The sequence below is a fragment of the Mytilus californianus genome, unplaced genomic scaffold (assembly GCF_021869535.1).
Source record: "Mytilus californianus isolate M0D057914Y unplaced genomic scaffold, xbMytCali1.0.p SCAF_4, whole genome shotgun sequence".
Taxonomy (NCBI): Eukaryota; Metazoa; Mollusca; class Bivalvia; order Mytilida; family Mytilidae; genus Mytilus; species Mytilus californianus.
This window is the reverse complement of record NW_026262690.1, coordinates 46,601,774-46,619,365: the sequence shown is the minus strand read 5'-3', so window position 1 is coordinate 46,619,365 and position 17,592 is coordinate 46,601,774. Positions and strand designations below refer to the sequence as shown.

The 17,592-nt window shown below is 31.8% G+C and overlaps 1 protein-coding gene across 1 annotated transcript in view; it reads left to right on the top strand.

Annotated features, from left to right (window-relative positions):
* Positions 1-3,119: 3,119 nt before the first annotated feature.
* The window catches only part of LOC127738133 (transcription factor IIIB 90 kDa subunit-like), a 54,276-nt gene continuing 39,803 nt past the window's right edge, over positions 3,120-17,592 (top strand). Inside the window, exons 1-6 of the mRNA XM_052249262.1 lie at positions 3,120-3,169; positions 11,846-12,062; positions 13,343-13,420; positions 15,200-15,377; positions 16,134-16,161; positions 16,474-16,546. Coding sequence (XP_052105222.1) covers positions 11,876-12,062; positions 13,343-13,420; positions 15,200-15,377; positions 16,134-16,161; positions 16,474-16,546 — 544 coding nt within the window. The 5' untranslated portion in view covers positions 3,120-3,169; positions 11,846-11,875. The remainder of the gene's footprint in view (positions 3,170-11,845; positions 12,063-13,342; positions 13,421-15,199; positions 15,378-16,133; positions 16,162-16,473; positions 16,547-17,592) is intronic.

Genomic DNA, 17,592 nt, shown 5'->3' with positions numbered 1-17,592 from the left:
CTAAATTTCCTGCCTTCTTTTCTGTTACTAGACCATTTTTACACAACCTTTAATAATTGAAATTGTTGTTTTTCAATATGTTTACTGAGTAGTTAGAATACATCTTTAACATAGTTACATCATCTGCTGACTGTGACATTGTATGTAATATTTTAAAGCTGAAAATATGCAAACTATATACAAAATGTAACAATATGTAATCATTGGAATATCACGATGCTGTACATACTAATTCATTAAACTGCTTAACAAAGTCTGGGCTAACTTCTTGAAGTTTGATTATCAAATTATTTCTATCAATTTCTGTCCAAGATTCAAACCACTGTGTAAACAGTTTAAGCTGGCACTGAAAAATACTTGGTGGGCGATCATTCACTTTAAGCTGATGCATTGAATCAAATAAAGTATCTATAGACACTGGGTTTGCCTTGTCAACTAAGTCTTTTAAGAAGTCTCCTTTCTGCATTCCACTCCATCCTTTGAACCAGTGAATAACACATTCTATCTCCTTTTCTGTATTTGAAATTGACATCTTTCTGATTTGATTGATCTTATTTTATTACTTTGTCGTAGATGTACATCATGAACACACTTCTTTTATCCTGAAAATAGTAACAATGTAAAATTATTTTAAAATAGAGAATTGTAAGCATGTACAGTAAGAAACCATTAATATAAATACAATGTAATAATTCAAGAAATTAATGTTCTCTTTTTATTAATGCAAAAGTTGAACAAGGTAAAAATTACAATATAACATTGAAATCACATTTTAATGTTTGCTAACTATCATATATTCTACTCTAAGATCAGATACACCATGATAAATGTATTGGTTTTTTTTAAATTAGATATTTTTTTTGGTTTATAGCTCTTTTAAAATCAAATAAACTAAATAAAAATAAAAGATTTGTGTAAACTATAAACAATTGCTATATATATATAATCAATGACAACTACATGTAAGCCACTGCATGCATTTAAAATGTCTTTATACAACCATGACTTTTATTAACTCCCTATACCAATGAAAATTATATTTTGACATTTTAAACTTTGAATCTGTATACATGTATAAAGCACTTAATTAATTAATAATGATTGTTTTAAAAGTTTTGTTTCACATTCTACCTTAATATCTATGTACAATGTAACTACATGGAACTCCCTAATTTTTTTCAACTATTTTTTTTCAGTCTGACATTGCCTAAAACCATTTCATACTCACGTGTTGTGCTATATTTATAACTTTTATTTTCATTCATACGTAAATTTATTTATAAATAAATAAAATGCACTGCAGTGTGCAGCTTGATACAACGGCAGAGGTCTTACCCTGAACAGTTAGGGCAAGTATGGATACTACATTAAGCTTGGTACACCTCTGAATTAAGATTGTGATTAAATATTTGACATACACAGCACAGGTTTCTGACACAGAATGAATGTGGTCTAATTAAGAACTTCAAAATTTAAAATTGGACATTTACGGTGATTTACCTATTATGGTCCAATACCCAAAATCTAAATACATGGTTAGATTCAGTATATCAAAGAACCCCACAAATTCAATTTTGATGAAATCAAACCCCAAATAAGTTTAATTTTGGACCCTTTGGACCTCAATGTGGACCAATTTGATAATGGGCCCAAAATCCAAAATCTAAATACACAATTAGACCAAAATCTAAATACACAATTAGATTCAGCATATCAAACATAGGCGGATCCAGGGGGCCCTGGCCCCCTTTCGTGGGAAAAATTTGGTTGATTATATAGGGAATCACTGAAGCATGACTAGAGCGGGGCCCCCCCTTAGGTCAGTCAGCGGGCCCCTCCTTATGAAAAGTTCTGGATCCGCCACTGTCAAAGAACCCCAAGAATAAAATTTTTGTTAAAATCAAACTATGTTTCATTTTGGACCCTTTAGACCTTAATGTGGACCAATTCTAAAAACAGTGCCCAAAAATAAAAATCTAAATACACGGTTAGATTCAGCATGTCAAATTAAAAAAGAACCTCAAGAATTCAATTTTTATTACTTTGGACCTTAATGTGGACCAATTGGAAAACAGGGCCAAAAATTAAAAATCTAAATAGAGTTAGATTCGCATATCAGAGAACCCCAATCATTCATTTTTTGATGAAATCAAACAATGTTTCATTTCGGACCCTTTGGACCTCATACACCTTATCTCTATTTGTCCGCCATTACTGGACATCACACAGGTCCCGTAAAATTTAGAAAATATCTGACGCCCCAATGGAAACGTGATTGTTGTATGCCGTCAATAGTTCAAGAGGCACAGATTTCCAAATAGCTATATTAAAGGTCTATTGTCATGATTGTGGCCCTACTTCCAAAATGGTTTGGGCCATAACCCCCAAAATTAATCCCAACCTTCTTTTCAAGGTATGGCTAGTATCTTTTTGCATTATTCAAATTTAAGCCTAAATCGATATAGTTGAAATATTTCTATTTAAATGTGACATGTCATAAAATTAAATGAACACAGTGTCTTTAATTTATACCATATATATATAGCCATGAAACTGAGTAAACTGTTTTACAATAAACTTACAACAATGTAGATCATGCTAATTTTTCGTTAAATGTTTTTTTCCTCAAATACTAATGGTTTAGGGTCATAACTGTCCCAGAGACTTATAATACATGTCTCTGCTGTCACTGTAGATAGATTTCTGTGGGCTAGCCCCGTTAGTTGGACTGTTATAGTGTTCCCTTCATTTATGTTTACCTTAGTTCTTATTTTTGTAATTTATCAGATTAATTTTACTGTGGCATAAGGCAGAGACATACTATTAAATGAAATACACTTCCCACCCGGTCTCTGGAAAGGCAAATACACAGGTCGGTTACTTATCGACTGGTACTGTTTTGTCCCTTAAATCGTGATGCACAACATACAAAATTTTATATTTTTTTTACTTATATATTTGAAAATAAGGAAATTATAAAACAATGTTTAGATTGTTATTAAAAAAAAACCCATTATGTTACGTTTTACAGATACATGAAAGGTCTGCTATTCATAATACCTTAGAAAAATGCATTTCCATGGGGTATATGCTGATATTTCATCATACAATATCAATTTCCGGTCTAAATAATGTTTGAGTTCAGAGTTGTATGTTGATTTTTTAAATTGTAAGTTGGTAGGGTTCTTGGCATCATAACGAGGACGTTTTGCATTCATAATTTTCATTTAATAGGCGCTAGACATAAGTTATAGTTAGGTTTTTTTTTTAAACGGGGCGATCTTCCAGTCATGGTTTGATCAAGGATTTGTAAATTATATATATATAGACCGGTCTCACTAATTAGCGACAAGAAGCGAAAAGAAGAAAAATATTAGCGACAAGAAAGTTCATTTACTAGTCAAACAATAGATTTACAGAAAAAAAATCATCTGATTATACTAAGGGTCCATAAAAAATAGAAAATGGAAATTAAAATAAAAAAAAATAAAGAAATTACCCCCCCCCCCCCTTTTTTTTAATCCAAACACTCATGTATACCTTTTGATTTTTAACTATGATTAATAATGTAAATATTTGAACTTTTAATCCTGTTTATACAGAAAAATTTGTGTCATGTACTGTATATGTACTTTTTTTCGTGGTGTACTTATTTTCACGAATTTCGCGGTAGGTATATTTCCGCGAAAAATAAATACACGCGAATACAAATGCAGCTTAAATAAATGTTAAACCTTCAAAACCTATAATCTTCTCGGAAATTTACAATGTTCACCTGGTTTCCCTTAACATGACCTCATTTGAACTGTGAAACTGTTAAAACAACACCAGTGATCCATACAGAAAATCAATTAAGGATAAAAGGTAACAAATAATGACCCAAGCCGATCTGACAGTTTTATTGTGTAACTACAATTTAATCGAGAATAATCTCTTTCCTACTGTTTTGTTGATTGAATAGTAGTAATCTTTGTTTAATTTGTAAATAATTACACTGACCTTTTTTCATAAATTTATATTTTGTTTAACAAATTAAGACTTAATTAATGAAAATTTAAATATTTAATAAACATATTTACAAATACAAAACTTTTTTGAACACAAGTATGTATTAACTGATAATAAGGTTTCAAATGTTATAGTTTATTTATGCCCACATACATCGGAAATCCCAGCTTTAACCCATCCTCTTTTCAAAGTTTCTTTTTTTATGTTTTGGAATGCATGAACCAGCCATCCGGCATGCAGAGGTTTCAAAGTAGAACTCTTGTTCACTTTATTGACTTAATAAAGAAAATCCGTTATTAATGTTTTGATATTTACGGCACATCCGCGAAATTAAATGCACGCAAATTCATCGGCAATACCGATTGCGCGAAAATAAGTACACACGAAAAAAAGTACATATACAGTATTTATATGTATTTTATATATACAAGTCTAAATTGAAAACAACGTTCAAACCTATGATTGCATTTGATATATATATATTGACCTTTTGAGTCTGAAATAAATCAAGATTATATTATCTTATAATTTGGTTTGAATCTTTCACATATCAACCATGCCGACTCTACATAAAAATTTATTCATTCATCTTTACACTATGCTGTAAACTAAATATATTATCTTAAAAATATCCTTGTTAATCATGATAATGAAGTTTATTCTCTTGTTTCCTCGTATATTAAAAAAAGACAATTTGATGTATGTTTCAATATTTATTTATTTATATGTAAAATAATTAATATTAAGATTTGTTTACACTAAATTTGTTTTCTTTTCACTAAATTATACTTCTTGTCGCTTAATTATTCTTCTTGTCGCTAATTTTTTTATTCTTGTCGCTTCTTGTCGCTTCATGACGCTTCTTGTCGCTAATTAGTGAGACCCTTAAAGACAAATATGATACACTATACAAATCCTTGGTTTGATGGATAAGGTTGTCGTTTTTCAAATAATTTCACAAAACCTTTGGTCCGAGTTCAAATCTTGCAACCGACCAAAATAGTGTCTCCATAAAATATTTTTCTGACCACACAGTATATGTTAGGTATTTTTTATCATTTAAAAGTTTGTACATTGTAGTTATCAATTTAGAAACAATATATAAATGGATACCTAGTCCAGATAATCATGCCATCTGCTGAGGGTATTTTTCGATTTTGATTTTTTTTTTATCCCTAAAAGAAAAAAATTAAAATAGCCTTCCAAGACGTCATAATTATTTGGACTAATATATACCATCAGAGACATATAATACATTATGTATGTATTATATGTCTCTGATACCATGATACAGATTATAAATGATGTGAAGTTGACGATGGGGCATATTTTTTGGGTGTATTTTTTTTTTAAAATAAATTTCGGGTAAAGCAATTTCCCAAGAACTCCCAAAAACTCAATATGATCCAGAGAGCCGATAGATATTACCCAAAAAACTAGATTTTATATGGTGAAATACTACTTTTATTGATAATGAAGACTATAAATTTGAGATACCTCTCATTTTGTTTTAATAAAAAGTACAATTTAACATCAGGAATTTGATTTGTGTGTCTTGTATGCAAGTTTTTTTGTATAACAATATGGCAGATTTAATTATAGATAACTATTATCTATATGTTATAAATTTTAAACTTTAAAGATTTTAATCAGGAAAATTTTAAACTGTAAAGATACTCTGCACAAGGCACGGGCATACCTGACGCAGTCCACGATAAAGTTTGAATAATTACGTCTGCCATATTGTTATATCAAGGAACTTGCATTAAAGGCACAAATTGAATTCATGAAGTTAAAAAGTACTTTTATTGAGTAAAAATTACATATATCTCAAAATTATAGACTTTATTTCAGAATTTAATGCTTCTTTTTATAATTTTATTTGGGTGTTAATGCGTTGACTGAAGCACATTTTGTATGAGCGTGGAAGCCCTTCATCATGTTTATATTAAAAATGTGCATACAGTTGACACTTTTACAATCCTATAAAATTATTGTTGTAACCCAATCAAAATTACAGATTCTAATGAAACATACATGCAATGTAATATTATCTATAAAAGCAGTATTACTCCATATACAGTAAAGTTTTTGGGTAATATCAATCGGTTCTCAGGTTCATATTGAATTTTTGGGAGTTCTCAGGAAATCATTGTACCAGAGGTCAAAAGGACAGATATATAGGTATTCCCGTAACATTGTGGACAACCGTAGTACTGTTGTTGTTAATACTACTTAATCATTTACCTATCGATTTTACGCTCACGCAGTCTGACAGAGGCCCTCCATTTGGGATTTAGATAAACACTTGTTACACATTTCGATACATAAAATGAAATTGTTGATCAAAACATAAAAAAACGCAAGTAAAGAACGTTTAAGTATTCAATATTAATCAAAACACAAAGGTTATTCCTGTACTAGTTTTTCGAATTATTTGAGTCAGGTGTTGAGAACCTTTGGTGACCCCACAGTTTAAATGTCTATAATAAATACAACGTGATAAGTGGGCGTTACAGACAAACGTTCACCTAATTTAACCCAGTCAATGGGAGACTTGTGCGCACCAAAAAATGGTCTCGTCCACACTGTTATGAAAATGATACTATGTTGTCAGCAAATGCAGTTTGAAAAAAGTTTCCTGTAATTCTCTGCACAAAGTTGATGATAAATGCGTACAGTACAAGGTTCTTTGTATAAACATTGCAGTCAAAGGGTTATACTTAATTTAACTAATACAAAGTAATGTGTATCCATACAATCTTACAATAACAATAGTTACAAATGTATATGGGCTGCCTTAAAACAGAGAAGATACAAAATTTGAATCATTGTACAGCTGCTTGCTTCGGTAAAATTTGATGTATCATATTTTCATTAAATCATACAAATAAGGACATGTACCAACTAAAAAAATGCTTACCTTTTAGTTTCTGTTGGTGGTTTGCATGAACCATGCCTACACGTGTATGTCTAATAACACAAATCACTGGTATATATTTATTTCCAACTTTTAAGTGCTTTTTATACGACAGCAACAAAAATTTTGTGGTCGTATATTGGTATGACGTTGGCGTCATCGTTGTCGTCGTCGTCCGAAGACACATTGGTTTTCGCACTCTTACTTTAGTTTAAGTGAATGGATCTTTATGAAATTTTACCACAAGGTTCAATACCACAAAAGGAAGGTTGGGATTGATTTTGGGGGTTATGGTACCAACAGTAAAGGAATTGGGGGCCAAAAAGGGGCCAAAAATAAGCATTTTTGTAACTTCCAGACATAACTTGTTTGTTAGTGTATGGATCTCTCTGACATTGTACCACAAGGTTCCATATCACTAAAGGAATGCTGGGATTGATTTTGGGGGTAATTGCCTCAAAATTTTAGGAATTAGGGGCCAAAAAAGGGGCAAAAAACAAGCATTTTTCTAGTTTCATGACAATAACTTGTGTGTAATTGTATGGATCTTTCTGAAATTGTACTATAAGGTTCCATATCACAAAGGGAAAGCTGGGTTTGAGTTTGGGGGTAATTGCCCTAAACGTTTAGGAATTTGGGGCCAAAAAGGGGCCAAAAAACACATTTTTCTAGTTTCCAGACAATAACTTGTGTTCAAGTGTATGGATCTCTCTGAAATTGTACTTCAAGGTACCATACCACAAAGGGAAGGCTGGGATTGAGTTTGGGGGTGATGAATCATAATGGGGGTTCAAAAAATTTGGGGGGGGGGTTATTTTTTTTTCCTTTTTTTTCTTTTTTTCCTTTATTGTTTCTTTTAAAATTTTCCATTTTAAGTTGGTTATTTCTGATTTATATTTAAAATCAAATAATAATGATATGGTAGGAGATACACACCAAACAGGATGTGTAAATTATTATATAATAAGTATTGTGCAATAGCAAGAAATTTTCAATTGCACAGTATTGCACAATAGCAAGAAATCTTCAATTGCACAGTATTGCGCAATAGCAAGAAATCTTCAATTGCACAGTATTGCGCAATAGCAAGAAATATCCAATAGCACAATATTGCGCAATATCAAGAAATTGTCAATTGTACAGTATTGCACAATAGCAAGAAATATTTAATAGCACAGGATTGTGCAAAAGAAGATACTTCCTATAAATTGCTTATTTCTTGACCAATTTCAATGGGGTTTTATTCTTGATTTCATGGGGTTCTTTAATATGCTGAATCTAACCGTGTATTTAGTTTTTGGATTTTGGGCCCCGTTTTTAAATTGGTCCACATTGAGGTCCAAAGGGTCCAAAATTAAACTTTGTTTGATTTCATCAAAAATTGAATTATTGGGGTTCTTTGATATGCCAAATCTAACCATGTATTTAGATTCTTAAATTTTGGTTCCGTTTTCAAATTGGTCTACATTAAGGTCCAAAGGGTCCAAAATTAAACTTAGTTTGATTTTAACAAAAATTGAATTCTTAGGGTTCTTTGATATGCTGAATCTAAACATGTATTTAGATTTTTGATTATGGGCCCAGTTTTCAAGTTGGTCCAAATCAGGGTCCAAAATTAAACTTTGTTTGATTTCAACAAAAATTGAATATATGGGGTTTTTTGATATGCTGAATCTAACCATGTATTTAGGTTTTTGATTTTAGGGCCCCGTTATCAACTTTGTCCACATTGAGGTCAAAAGGGTCCAAAATTAAACTTTGTTTGATTTCATCAAAAATTGAATTATTGGGGTTCTTTGATATGCCGAATCTAACCGTGTATTTAGATTCTTAATTTTTGGTTCCGTTTTCAAATTGGTCTACATTAAGGTCCAAAGGGTCCAAAATTAAACTTAGTTTGATTTTAACAAAAATTGAATTCTTAGGGTTCTTTGATATGCTGAATCTAAACATGTATTTAGATTTTTGATTATGGGCCCAGTTTTCAAGTTGGTCCAAATCGGGGTCCAAAATTAAACTTTGTTTGATTTCAACAAAAATTGAATATATGGGGTTTTTTGATATGCTGAATCTAACCATGTATTTAGATTTTTGATTTTTGGGCCCCGTTATCAACTTTGTCCACATTGAGGTCAAAAGGGTCCAAAATTAAACTTTGTTTGATTTCATCAAAAATTGAATTCTTGGGGTTCTTTGATATGCTGAATCTAACCATGTATTTAGATTTTGGATATTGGACCATAATAGGTGAATGTCCAATTTAAAATTTTTAAGTTCTTAGACCACATTCATTCTGTGTTAGAAACCTATGCTGTGTCAAATATTTAATCACAATCCAAATGCAAAGCTGTATCAAGCTTGAATGTTGTGTCCATACTTCCCCCAACTGTTCAGGGTTCGACCTCTGCGGTCGTATCAAGCTGCGCCCTGCGGAGCATTTTATTATCAAATGCAACCTACCAACTTAATCAAATAAAAGGTTTTAGGGGTGAGGAAGGCTTTCAAAAATCAAACTTTTATTGCTAAAATATACAGCTTGCAGACGCTACTCTCTTCGTAAATAATTATATTTCTCTTATTTATTGAGGGGTCGAGTAGACATTCTCCAAGCACAATTATAGTACAATAACTAAGAATTAATAAAAATGGTGGCAATGTTTACTTGCTTCTAGAGCTTCATCAATTTAGTTGTTATATTTTTTTTAAGTGGGTTCATCTAAACCATGTAAACCAGGCAAACGTTTGAAGTTGCATGTCATCTAACAATGGAGTATCTATGAAGACCGCTTACCAATGCTATGCCAAAATAATATTATAAAATAGGATGATCTGATTACTGACACTGAGACTTAAGCTATTGTTTACCAAGTTGGTTGCTTTGATTTTTTCACTATAACAATTCATGATTGATGTTGGTTTTAAACCTCACATTCAGAACACTTGGCTAAAATCATGGTGCCCAGTTTTTATTGACGAAGGAAGCCAAAATACCCACAGAAAACTATCTACCTCCCCAGGAAAACTTTCAAGTAAATCCTAGTCAATTCCTGATATAATTGTTTCCCTATAGTTGAACATGCTGAGATGCAATTTATAGAATAATAGAAATTTTAATTCAAACAGTATATGGAGATTTTTATATAAAGTTTAATAAGTTTTTGTGGTGATATGTTTATTATTTTTGGAACAAAAGATTAAGTTGAAAGCAATGATGACACAGAGTAAGCTGGGTTGGTGTGGTGTGCTTTTATTGTAAATATTGAAGTATCTTCTCTCCCCTCAGAGCTTATTTAAAAATTTAGATAATCTGATTAATATTAATTTCCTGACACCATTGAATTATTATAGTGTTTCTCTAACGTGTCTAAAATGTTTAGCTTTTGATGAAGACCTTTCGTAGTAATAAAAATTAAAACTACTGTGGATTCACTAGTATTCGATTGATACCAATTTTAGTGGGTGTAGGTAAACCACAAAATCAAATATCCACGAAAATACAATTGTTCCTGAATCCATGAAAATTGGTATCCACTAATATAAATGAATCCACAGTAAGTCATCTGCATTAAACAAATTTTTACCCAAATAAATATGTAACACTCAGAAACATGTCCATCCCCCCAAACGTGTCCGATTCCCCCAAACGTGTCCATATAACGTCACTGAACCGCAAAACATGTCTAGGTGCTAAAGGGCGCCAAAACGTGTCCTTTTTAAGAACGCCCTATTGTGTCCATTTTTTTAAGAACGCCCAAACGTGTCCATATAAAACCTAAACGTCTTCTTTATATGAACGCTCAATCTTGTTCATATTTTTAAATGCCCATTTAGTTATTATAAGTTAATTGTTTGCCTTCAAATAGCAATAACATGTCCACCAATATTAAATAAATATAATGTTCTTCAATAACAAATTTGGTTATTGCTCTTTCAATGACGTATACTCCTTTTACTCTTTCATCTATTGTCCTATCCCCAAGTAAGACTAGAAAATAGAAATATGGTCACTTAGGTCTTCTTCCGACCGACAGTAAAACCCTTGCCAAAGTGGGGCGTCCGTTCGGCTGTGCGGGATGTAAAGTACGCAGCCACGTCCGGTCAGAATGGGGATGTTAAATCCGAAGCCTTGTGTAGGGAGAGATAGATCTACATATTGTATTTATTGTAAATATGTTCTCATCTTGAATATGCATGAAATATTTGCCACTGGACGTTAAGCAACAAACAACCAATCAATTTATTGACTTAAATATGCATGAAATAATTGCCACAAAACGTTAAGCAATCAGTTGATCCATTATTTGTGTCAGTTGATTATAACCTCTTTCACAATTGATTTAACGTAATGTGACAGTTAAAAAGATGATGCACATTTTCTATCAGCTCTTCAAAGTATGTACTGGTATTAAGTTTTAAGTTTTAAAATATTTTTGGTTCGAGTATCACTAAAGAGACATGAACAAGAGGAATAAATTTGCATGTATCATTAGCATCCCTGATACCAACCTTATAATTCATAATCGTTAAGTAACTGAAGACATAATAGCGCTAAAAGTTTTGAGACGTTGAGGCGATTTAAAGTGGACACGTTTTGGCAAATAACAAATATCGGACACGTTTGGGGGGTTAGAAATCGGACACATTTGGGCGATTTGGGATTTTGAGGACACGTTTGGGCGGAATAGACACGTTTGGGGGAATCGGACACGTTTGGGGGGATGGACACGTTTGGGAGTGTTACAAATATACTGTCATTCTGGCCATCTGGTATACATTAAAAAAGATCTTAAAATTGTTAGGGCTAAATGCATCTCCTTGCCTAACATCTACAAATGTACTTATGGTGTTAAAGGGTCTGTCAGTCTGCTATCTACTTTAACCGATATCTTGTACATGTATTTTATATAAAATTTTCAGGAATTTTAAATACATCAGTGGTTGATAGTGATGTCTAGTACAGGGGTCTGTAGCCATTGTGGTTGTACAGATATAGACAGTGACCCAGCCAGAGGTGATGCAGTGTGTACTAACTGTGGTTCTGTCTTAGAAGATCAGATCATTGTCTCAGAGATCCAGTTTGAAGACAATGCTGGTGGAGGATCCTCTGTTATAGGACAATTTGTGTCATCTGATGGTAAAATATAAAAATAAAAACATTTATTTTGTCTGTTTGAACATTAGTTAAATGTAGGACAGAATTTATATTTTTTACCTTATTGAACATCAATCATGTACAAAGGAGTCGGTTCACTAACTCATATTTTTGGCCCTAAATATCTAAAAATATTTGACTGCAATAATGTGGTTAGAATTTGATGAAAACACATGTTCAAATATTCAATTTTTTCAGTTAAAACAGATTTTCACCAATGGCGTAGATACCTAAGGCTCGGCTAGGCACGTGCCTATACATAAATTTGCCAATTAGAGGTTCCCAATCTAACACTTTAACATTCTACACAGAAAACAGGCACTAGGTTTTCAATATGATGGGCATTTTTTTCTAAACAATGTAAATATTAATCATATTTAATTAAACTGGTCACAGAATCTGACCTGCACACAAAATATGACTATACGTCGATTAAAATGAAAACATTTTTGTTTCTCAATTAATGTGCTGCTAAACTCTGCTTGTTATTTTCTTTAGAAATCCGTTTAGTTGCACATCTTTCTCAAACAACCGTTATCATGATAACAAAATAAAATTTGAAGAATGTCTAGTGCCTTTTACGTCTTCAATCATTTGTCCATTGCTACTGTCCAATAGACAAAAATGCATGAATGTGTGTAGTTTATTTAAAGTATATATACAAAACTTGTTTAACCCCGCCACATTCTACACATATACCTTCGCCCACAAATATTTTTGCTGATATTCTTTACATACCTTATTCTTTACTTTTCAACTAAAATTTCAATGGGCAGGGGGTGGTGCAACATACATGACATATTAAATAATGAAAAACGTTAAAATAAAGTTGACAAATTACTAGAAAAATGGACGAAAATGAAATATATTCCTATTTCAGGCTTAATATATTTATGAATTTGAAGCAGATAAACACTTTTTCTTATTATACTTTCAAATATAAAACATTCAGCATTACATACATTTTAGATATACTTTAATAACTGAAGTTGAAAAATACACCTTTACAGGGCTGTTTTAAGGGGTTGGTTCCTGACTCTACTCCTTTGTAATATGTAACATTTTTTGTTTAAAAAATCTGTGCATTTTTTTCACAACTTTCTGTATAGCTAGTGCTGCATTCAAATTAAATGATTCCTGTAACTGTATCAAATGTGATTGAGAACATTACATACAATTCATATTTTATTCATGATTGCCATTTTTCCAGTCTTGGGAACTATGTCCTTTTTTCAGCAAAATTTTAACTCTTTGTTTTGTAGGATCAAAACCACACAGTTTGGGAATTAATTTTCCTCATGGCATCAAAAGAGAATCTAGGACTGTCACATATGAAAATGGTAAATAAGAAGTCAATCTACTAGTGTTCTGTATAGTTACTTATCTTATTCAATTAAACTATAGACCAATTTTCCCTGGCAGTTGCCAAACTTGCAACTTATTTGGTGAAAGCAATTTTTGGATTTCCATTCAGAACAAATTTTTCTTGGGTGTTTGTGGAAAACAAAGTACATTGAAGTATGGAGTCATAATCAGCTGATTTTTTTATCAAAACTTTCACAGTTATTGGTGTTAAAAAATCATTGATTTATGTATTTTTAAAATACTTGTTCTGTGGTTTTTTCTTTTAATTTTAACCATTATATAAATTTCAAAAACAGGCCTCTACAATAACTTTTTTTTCAACTTGTCCAGTAGGACAAGTACATACCAAAACTTACTTGTCCGAATGAAATTGTAACTTGTCCAAAAAAAATCTTAATAATAACCTTTTTTGCATTTTAAGTTGATTCACGGAACAAAATGAATTAAGATAATAGAACAGAATTTGATTTATATCTTTTGAAATACTTTTCAAAAATATGAGTTGAGAACAACTGAATCTAGTCATGTCACAGGACTTAGGTTCTAGCTTTCTTCAATGCCAAAGTCTCATCAGACTCTGCACATGAGACACCGTCTGATAGGCTTGTCAATGTACACTCATTGGATTTGTATCTTGGTTTTTAAGTTGAAAAAAGTTTTTCAAATGCAATCAATAAAAAAAAGAAGATGAGGTATGATTGCCAATGAGACAACTCTCTGCAAGAGACCAAATGACACAGAAATTAACAACTATATGTCACCGTATTGCAAGTATTGTTTTTTTCTACATATGATCAAATATGATTTTGTGAATTTTATGGTACATAATTTCTTCATTTTTATTTAAAAAATATTATTTGATAAAAAAATTACCAGTATGATATTTATTATAAAGCAACAGAATAAGGTTGGAAAACGAGGTACTGATTTGTCTTGGTCCCGAAATGTCTTCTGCATTGCCAAACTGTCTATTAATCATGTCTATTAAATATGTCTCCTACGGTGCCAAACTGTCTATTAAATTTGGAGCCGAATCATTTCCGAGCTGGTGACGAACTGTCTTGAAAAGTTACCTTATCTACAAAGCACATCGCTGATTCGGATCAGTAAGACTGGTTTCCGAGAAAAGTATGCCTTTAACCTCTTAAAAAGTACCTGACAAAAAAATCAGTTTTAAAGTATCGATTGCAAGTAAACATGTCAAATTAATACTTGTTTTTATCTTCTTTTCTTGTTTTTTGTTTATAATTACTTTGTTCATCAAAGTTGGATTAAATTTATTTTCTGCAGAATAATTTTACTCGTCCCGTCGGACAAGCTTGATATAGCTTTTACTTGTCCGACCTTTTTTTCCTCTGGTACCGGACAATCGGACAAGCGTTATTGTCGAGGCCTGAAAAATTTTGCATACATATAGAGATTTTGTTTATTCATATGAATTTTATAGATAAAACTTGATTTTGTAGATTCACATTAATTTGAACTCTCAATACTTTCTTAAGGTCATAAACAAAGTTGTCAATTACTATTTCAAGGTATATTTCATAACATTTTAAGCTCAAATCAGACATCACTCTGAAATAGACCTCCTTAGCATAGCTGTGTACAATCTGTTTGACAGGATGGAAATCTACAAATTTTAGAATTGGAATTTTCAAAATTATTAATTGCAAGGGGCTGCATATTAAAATCAATTTTATTATTCATTAATGTTGTAAATAATACTCATTGGATGATGTGTTTGAAAAATGTAGGAAGAAGATCTATTCAGCAGGTTGGTTCTCAGCTAAGACTGAATCAGCATTGTATTGACACAGCATTTAACTTCTTTAAAATGGCTGTAAATAAAAGATTGACCAGGGGAAGAAAGACAACACATGTGATAGCTGCCTGTTTATACCTTGTGTGTAGAACTGAAGGAACACCTCATATCCTTGACACTGTTGAAGCAGATTTACTCAAAGGACGCAATGTTTGAGTTGAGGCAAATCGGCAATATAATACAGTTAATATGTCAGATGCTAAAATGATATGGTCATCAGTTTTAAAATGAAGACATTGAACCAGCACTGATTATATATCTCTTTGTTTATGCAGTCATTGTTGAATTATTATACATGTAACATTGTTTATTCAAATATAAACACTTACTACATGCAATGGATTCAAATAAGTCTAGAATAAACAAAAGGATGTATAAAATGTATGAAACCAATTGACATGATTGACTTGTCATTAACTTGTTATATGCGCAATGGAAAGAGAAAGAACGGCAGAATTTTTTTTAAGTGTTAGAACTTAAGTGAGTGCCTTAAAAGGTAGCTGAATGGGCATCTGCTTTTGGGGCTTATGAGGACACTGCTGGTAGTGTATTTCATACAAATACTGTGGAATAGTTATTAATCTAGGGCAATTAATTTTGCATCGATTTGATATTTACACTAGCTGTAGAGTTTGTTAAAACCACTAAATCAAGTATCCAGAAAAAATCAATTTTCCCTCAATAAATCGACAAAAATTGGAACCTACAAGAATAAACCAATTCACAGTATAGAATGGAATTCTAAAAAGTATTATTTGTGACATTGCAAACTCTACCTTTAAGTCAGTCATCTGATGTTTTTGTAATTAACCAAATGCATGGAATAGAAACTTTTTTATATTATTATCCTTAATTATATCACATATGTTGCTTGATTTCAGTGATATTCTTCAGGTATGTATATACTTACTAGCTAGCTTTCAAAATGCATATAAATATTATATTATATATGTATATTGTCCACTCTCATTATATCTCGGCTTCCCAGTCACTCTAAGTAAATGGTCAACTGCATTTGTTCTATAATTCATAATATGAACACTTATTAACTTAGATTAAAGAGAAAACACATAGTATTATTAACATTTTATTTTAACTCATCACACGTAAATAATATGTACCTACTTGAGTCAAGTCAAAAGTTTGATTATTAATTTTAATGTATTTAAAAAAAAAATTTACAGATTTGTTTTCTAATATTTTCAGGTGAATGTTTACAGTTTAGGAAGAACATACCTACAGTTATCTAAAGAATTGTGCATCAGCATACCAGCAATAGGTAACAATTTATTGTCAGTTTATACATATTTCAAAAATATTTGCATCTCATTTTGAAACAAGTTGTGCGGATAACTCCTGATTCAGGATAATTCAAGACCCTTAATACAACTGTTCAAGATCTATGTTTGTCATGTGAGCACCAATGAATTATAAATCTCTGAAAACGAACTTTTGGTAATTTGGTTTTCATGGTCTAACTTTTGTCTAATATCTGTTAGTATTCATACTTTGATGAGTTGAGCCTTTTTTCAATTAATGTTTTATAGTGTGTCTTTTTATGTTGTATTTTTACACCACTGTCTCAGGTTAGGGTGAAGATTGGCGCCAGATAAAACGTTCAAACCCGCTGCATTTGTTTGCACCTGTCCTAAGTCAGGAACCTGATGTTCAGTGGTTGTCGTTCGTTGATGTGGTTCATAAATTTTGCGGTCGTATATTGGTATCACGTCGTCGTCGTCCAAAGACATTTGGTTTCTGGACAATAACTTTAGTATAAGTAAATATAAATCTATGAAATAGATGAACACAAGGTTTATGACCACAAAAGGAAGGTTGGGATTGATTTTGGGGGTTATGGTCCCAACAGTTTAGGAATTAGGGGCCAAAAAGGGGCCCAAATAAGCATTTTTCTAGTTTCCAGACAATAACTTGTGGAACAGTGTATGGAATTGTCTGAAATTATACCACAAGTTTCCATACCACAAAGGGATGGTAAGAATTGGCTTTGGGGAGGGGGGGGGGGGTTATGGCTCTTATGGTTATTCTTTGTTTGGGTTTTTTTTTTTGCATTAGATTTACCTCCCTTACAAACTTTGTTTGATTTCAACTAAAATTAAATTTTTTGGTTTTTATACGACCGCAAAAAAAATTTTGTGGTCGTATATTGGTATGACGTTGGCGTCGTCGTCGTCGTCGTCCGAAGACACATTGGTTTTCGCACTCTAACTTTAGTTTAAGTGAATGGATCTCTATGAAATTTTACCACAAGGTTCAATACCACAAAAGGAAGGTTGGGATTGATTTTGGGTGTTATGGTACCAACAG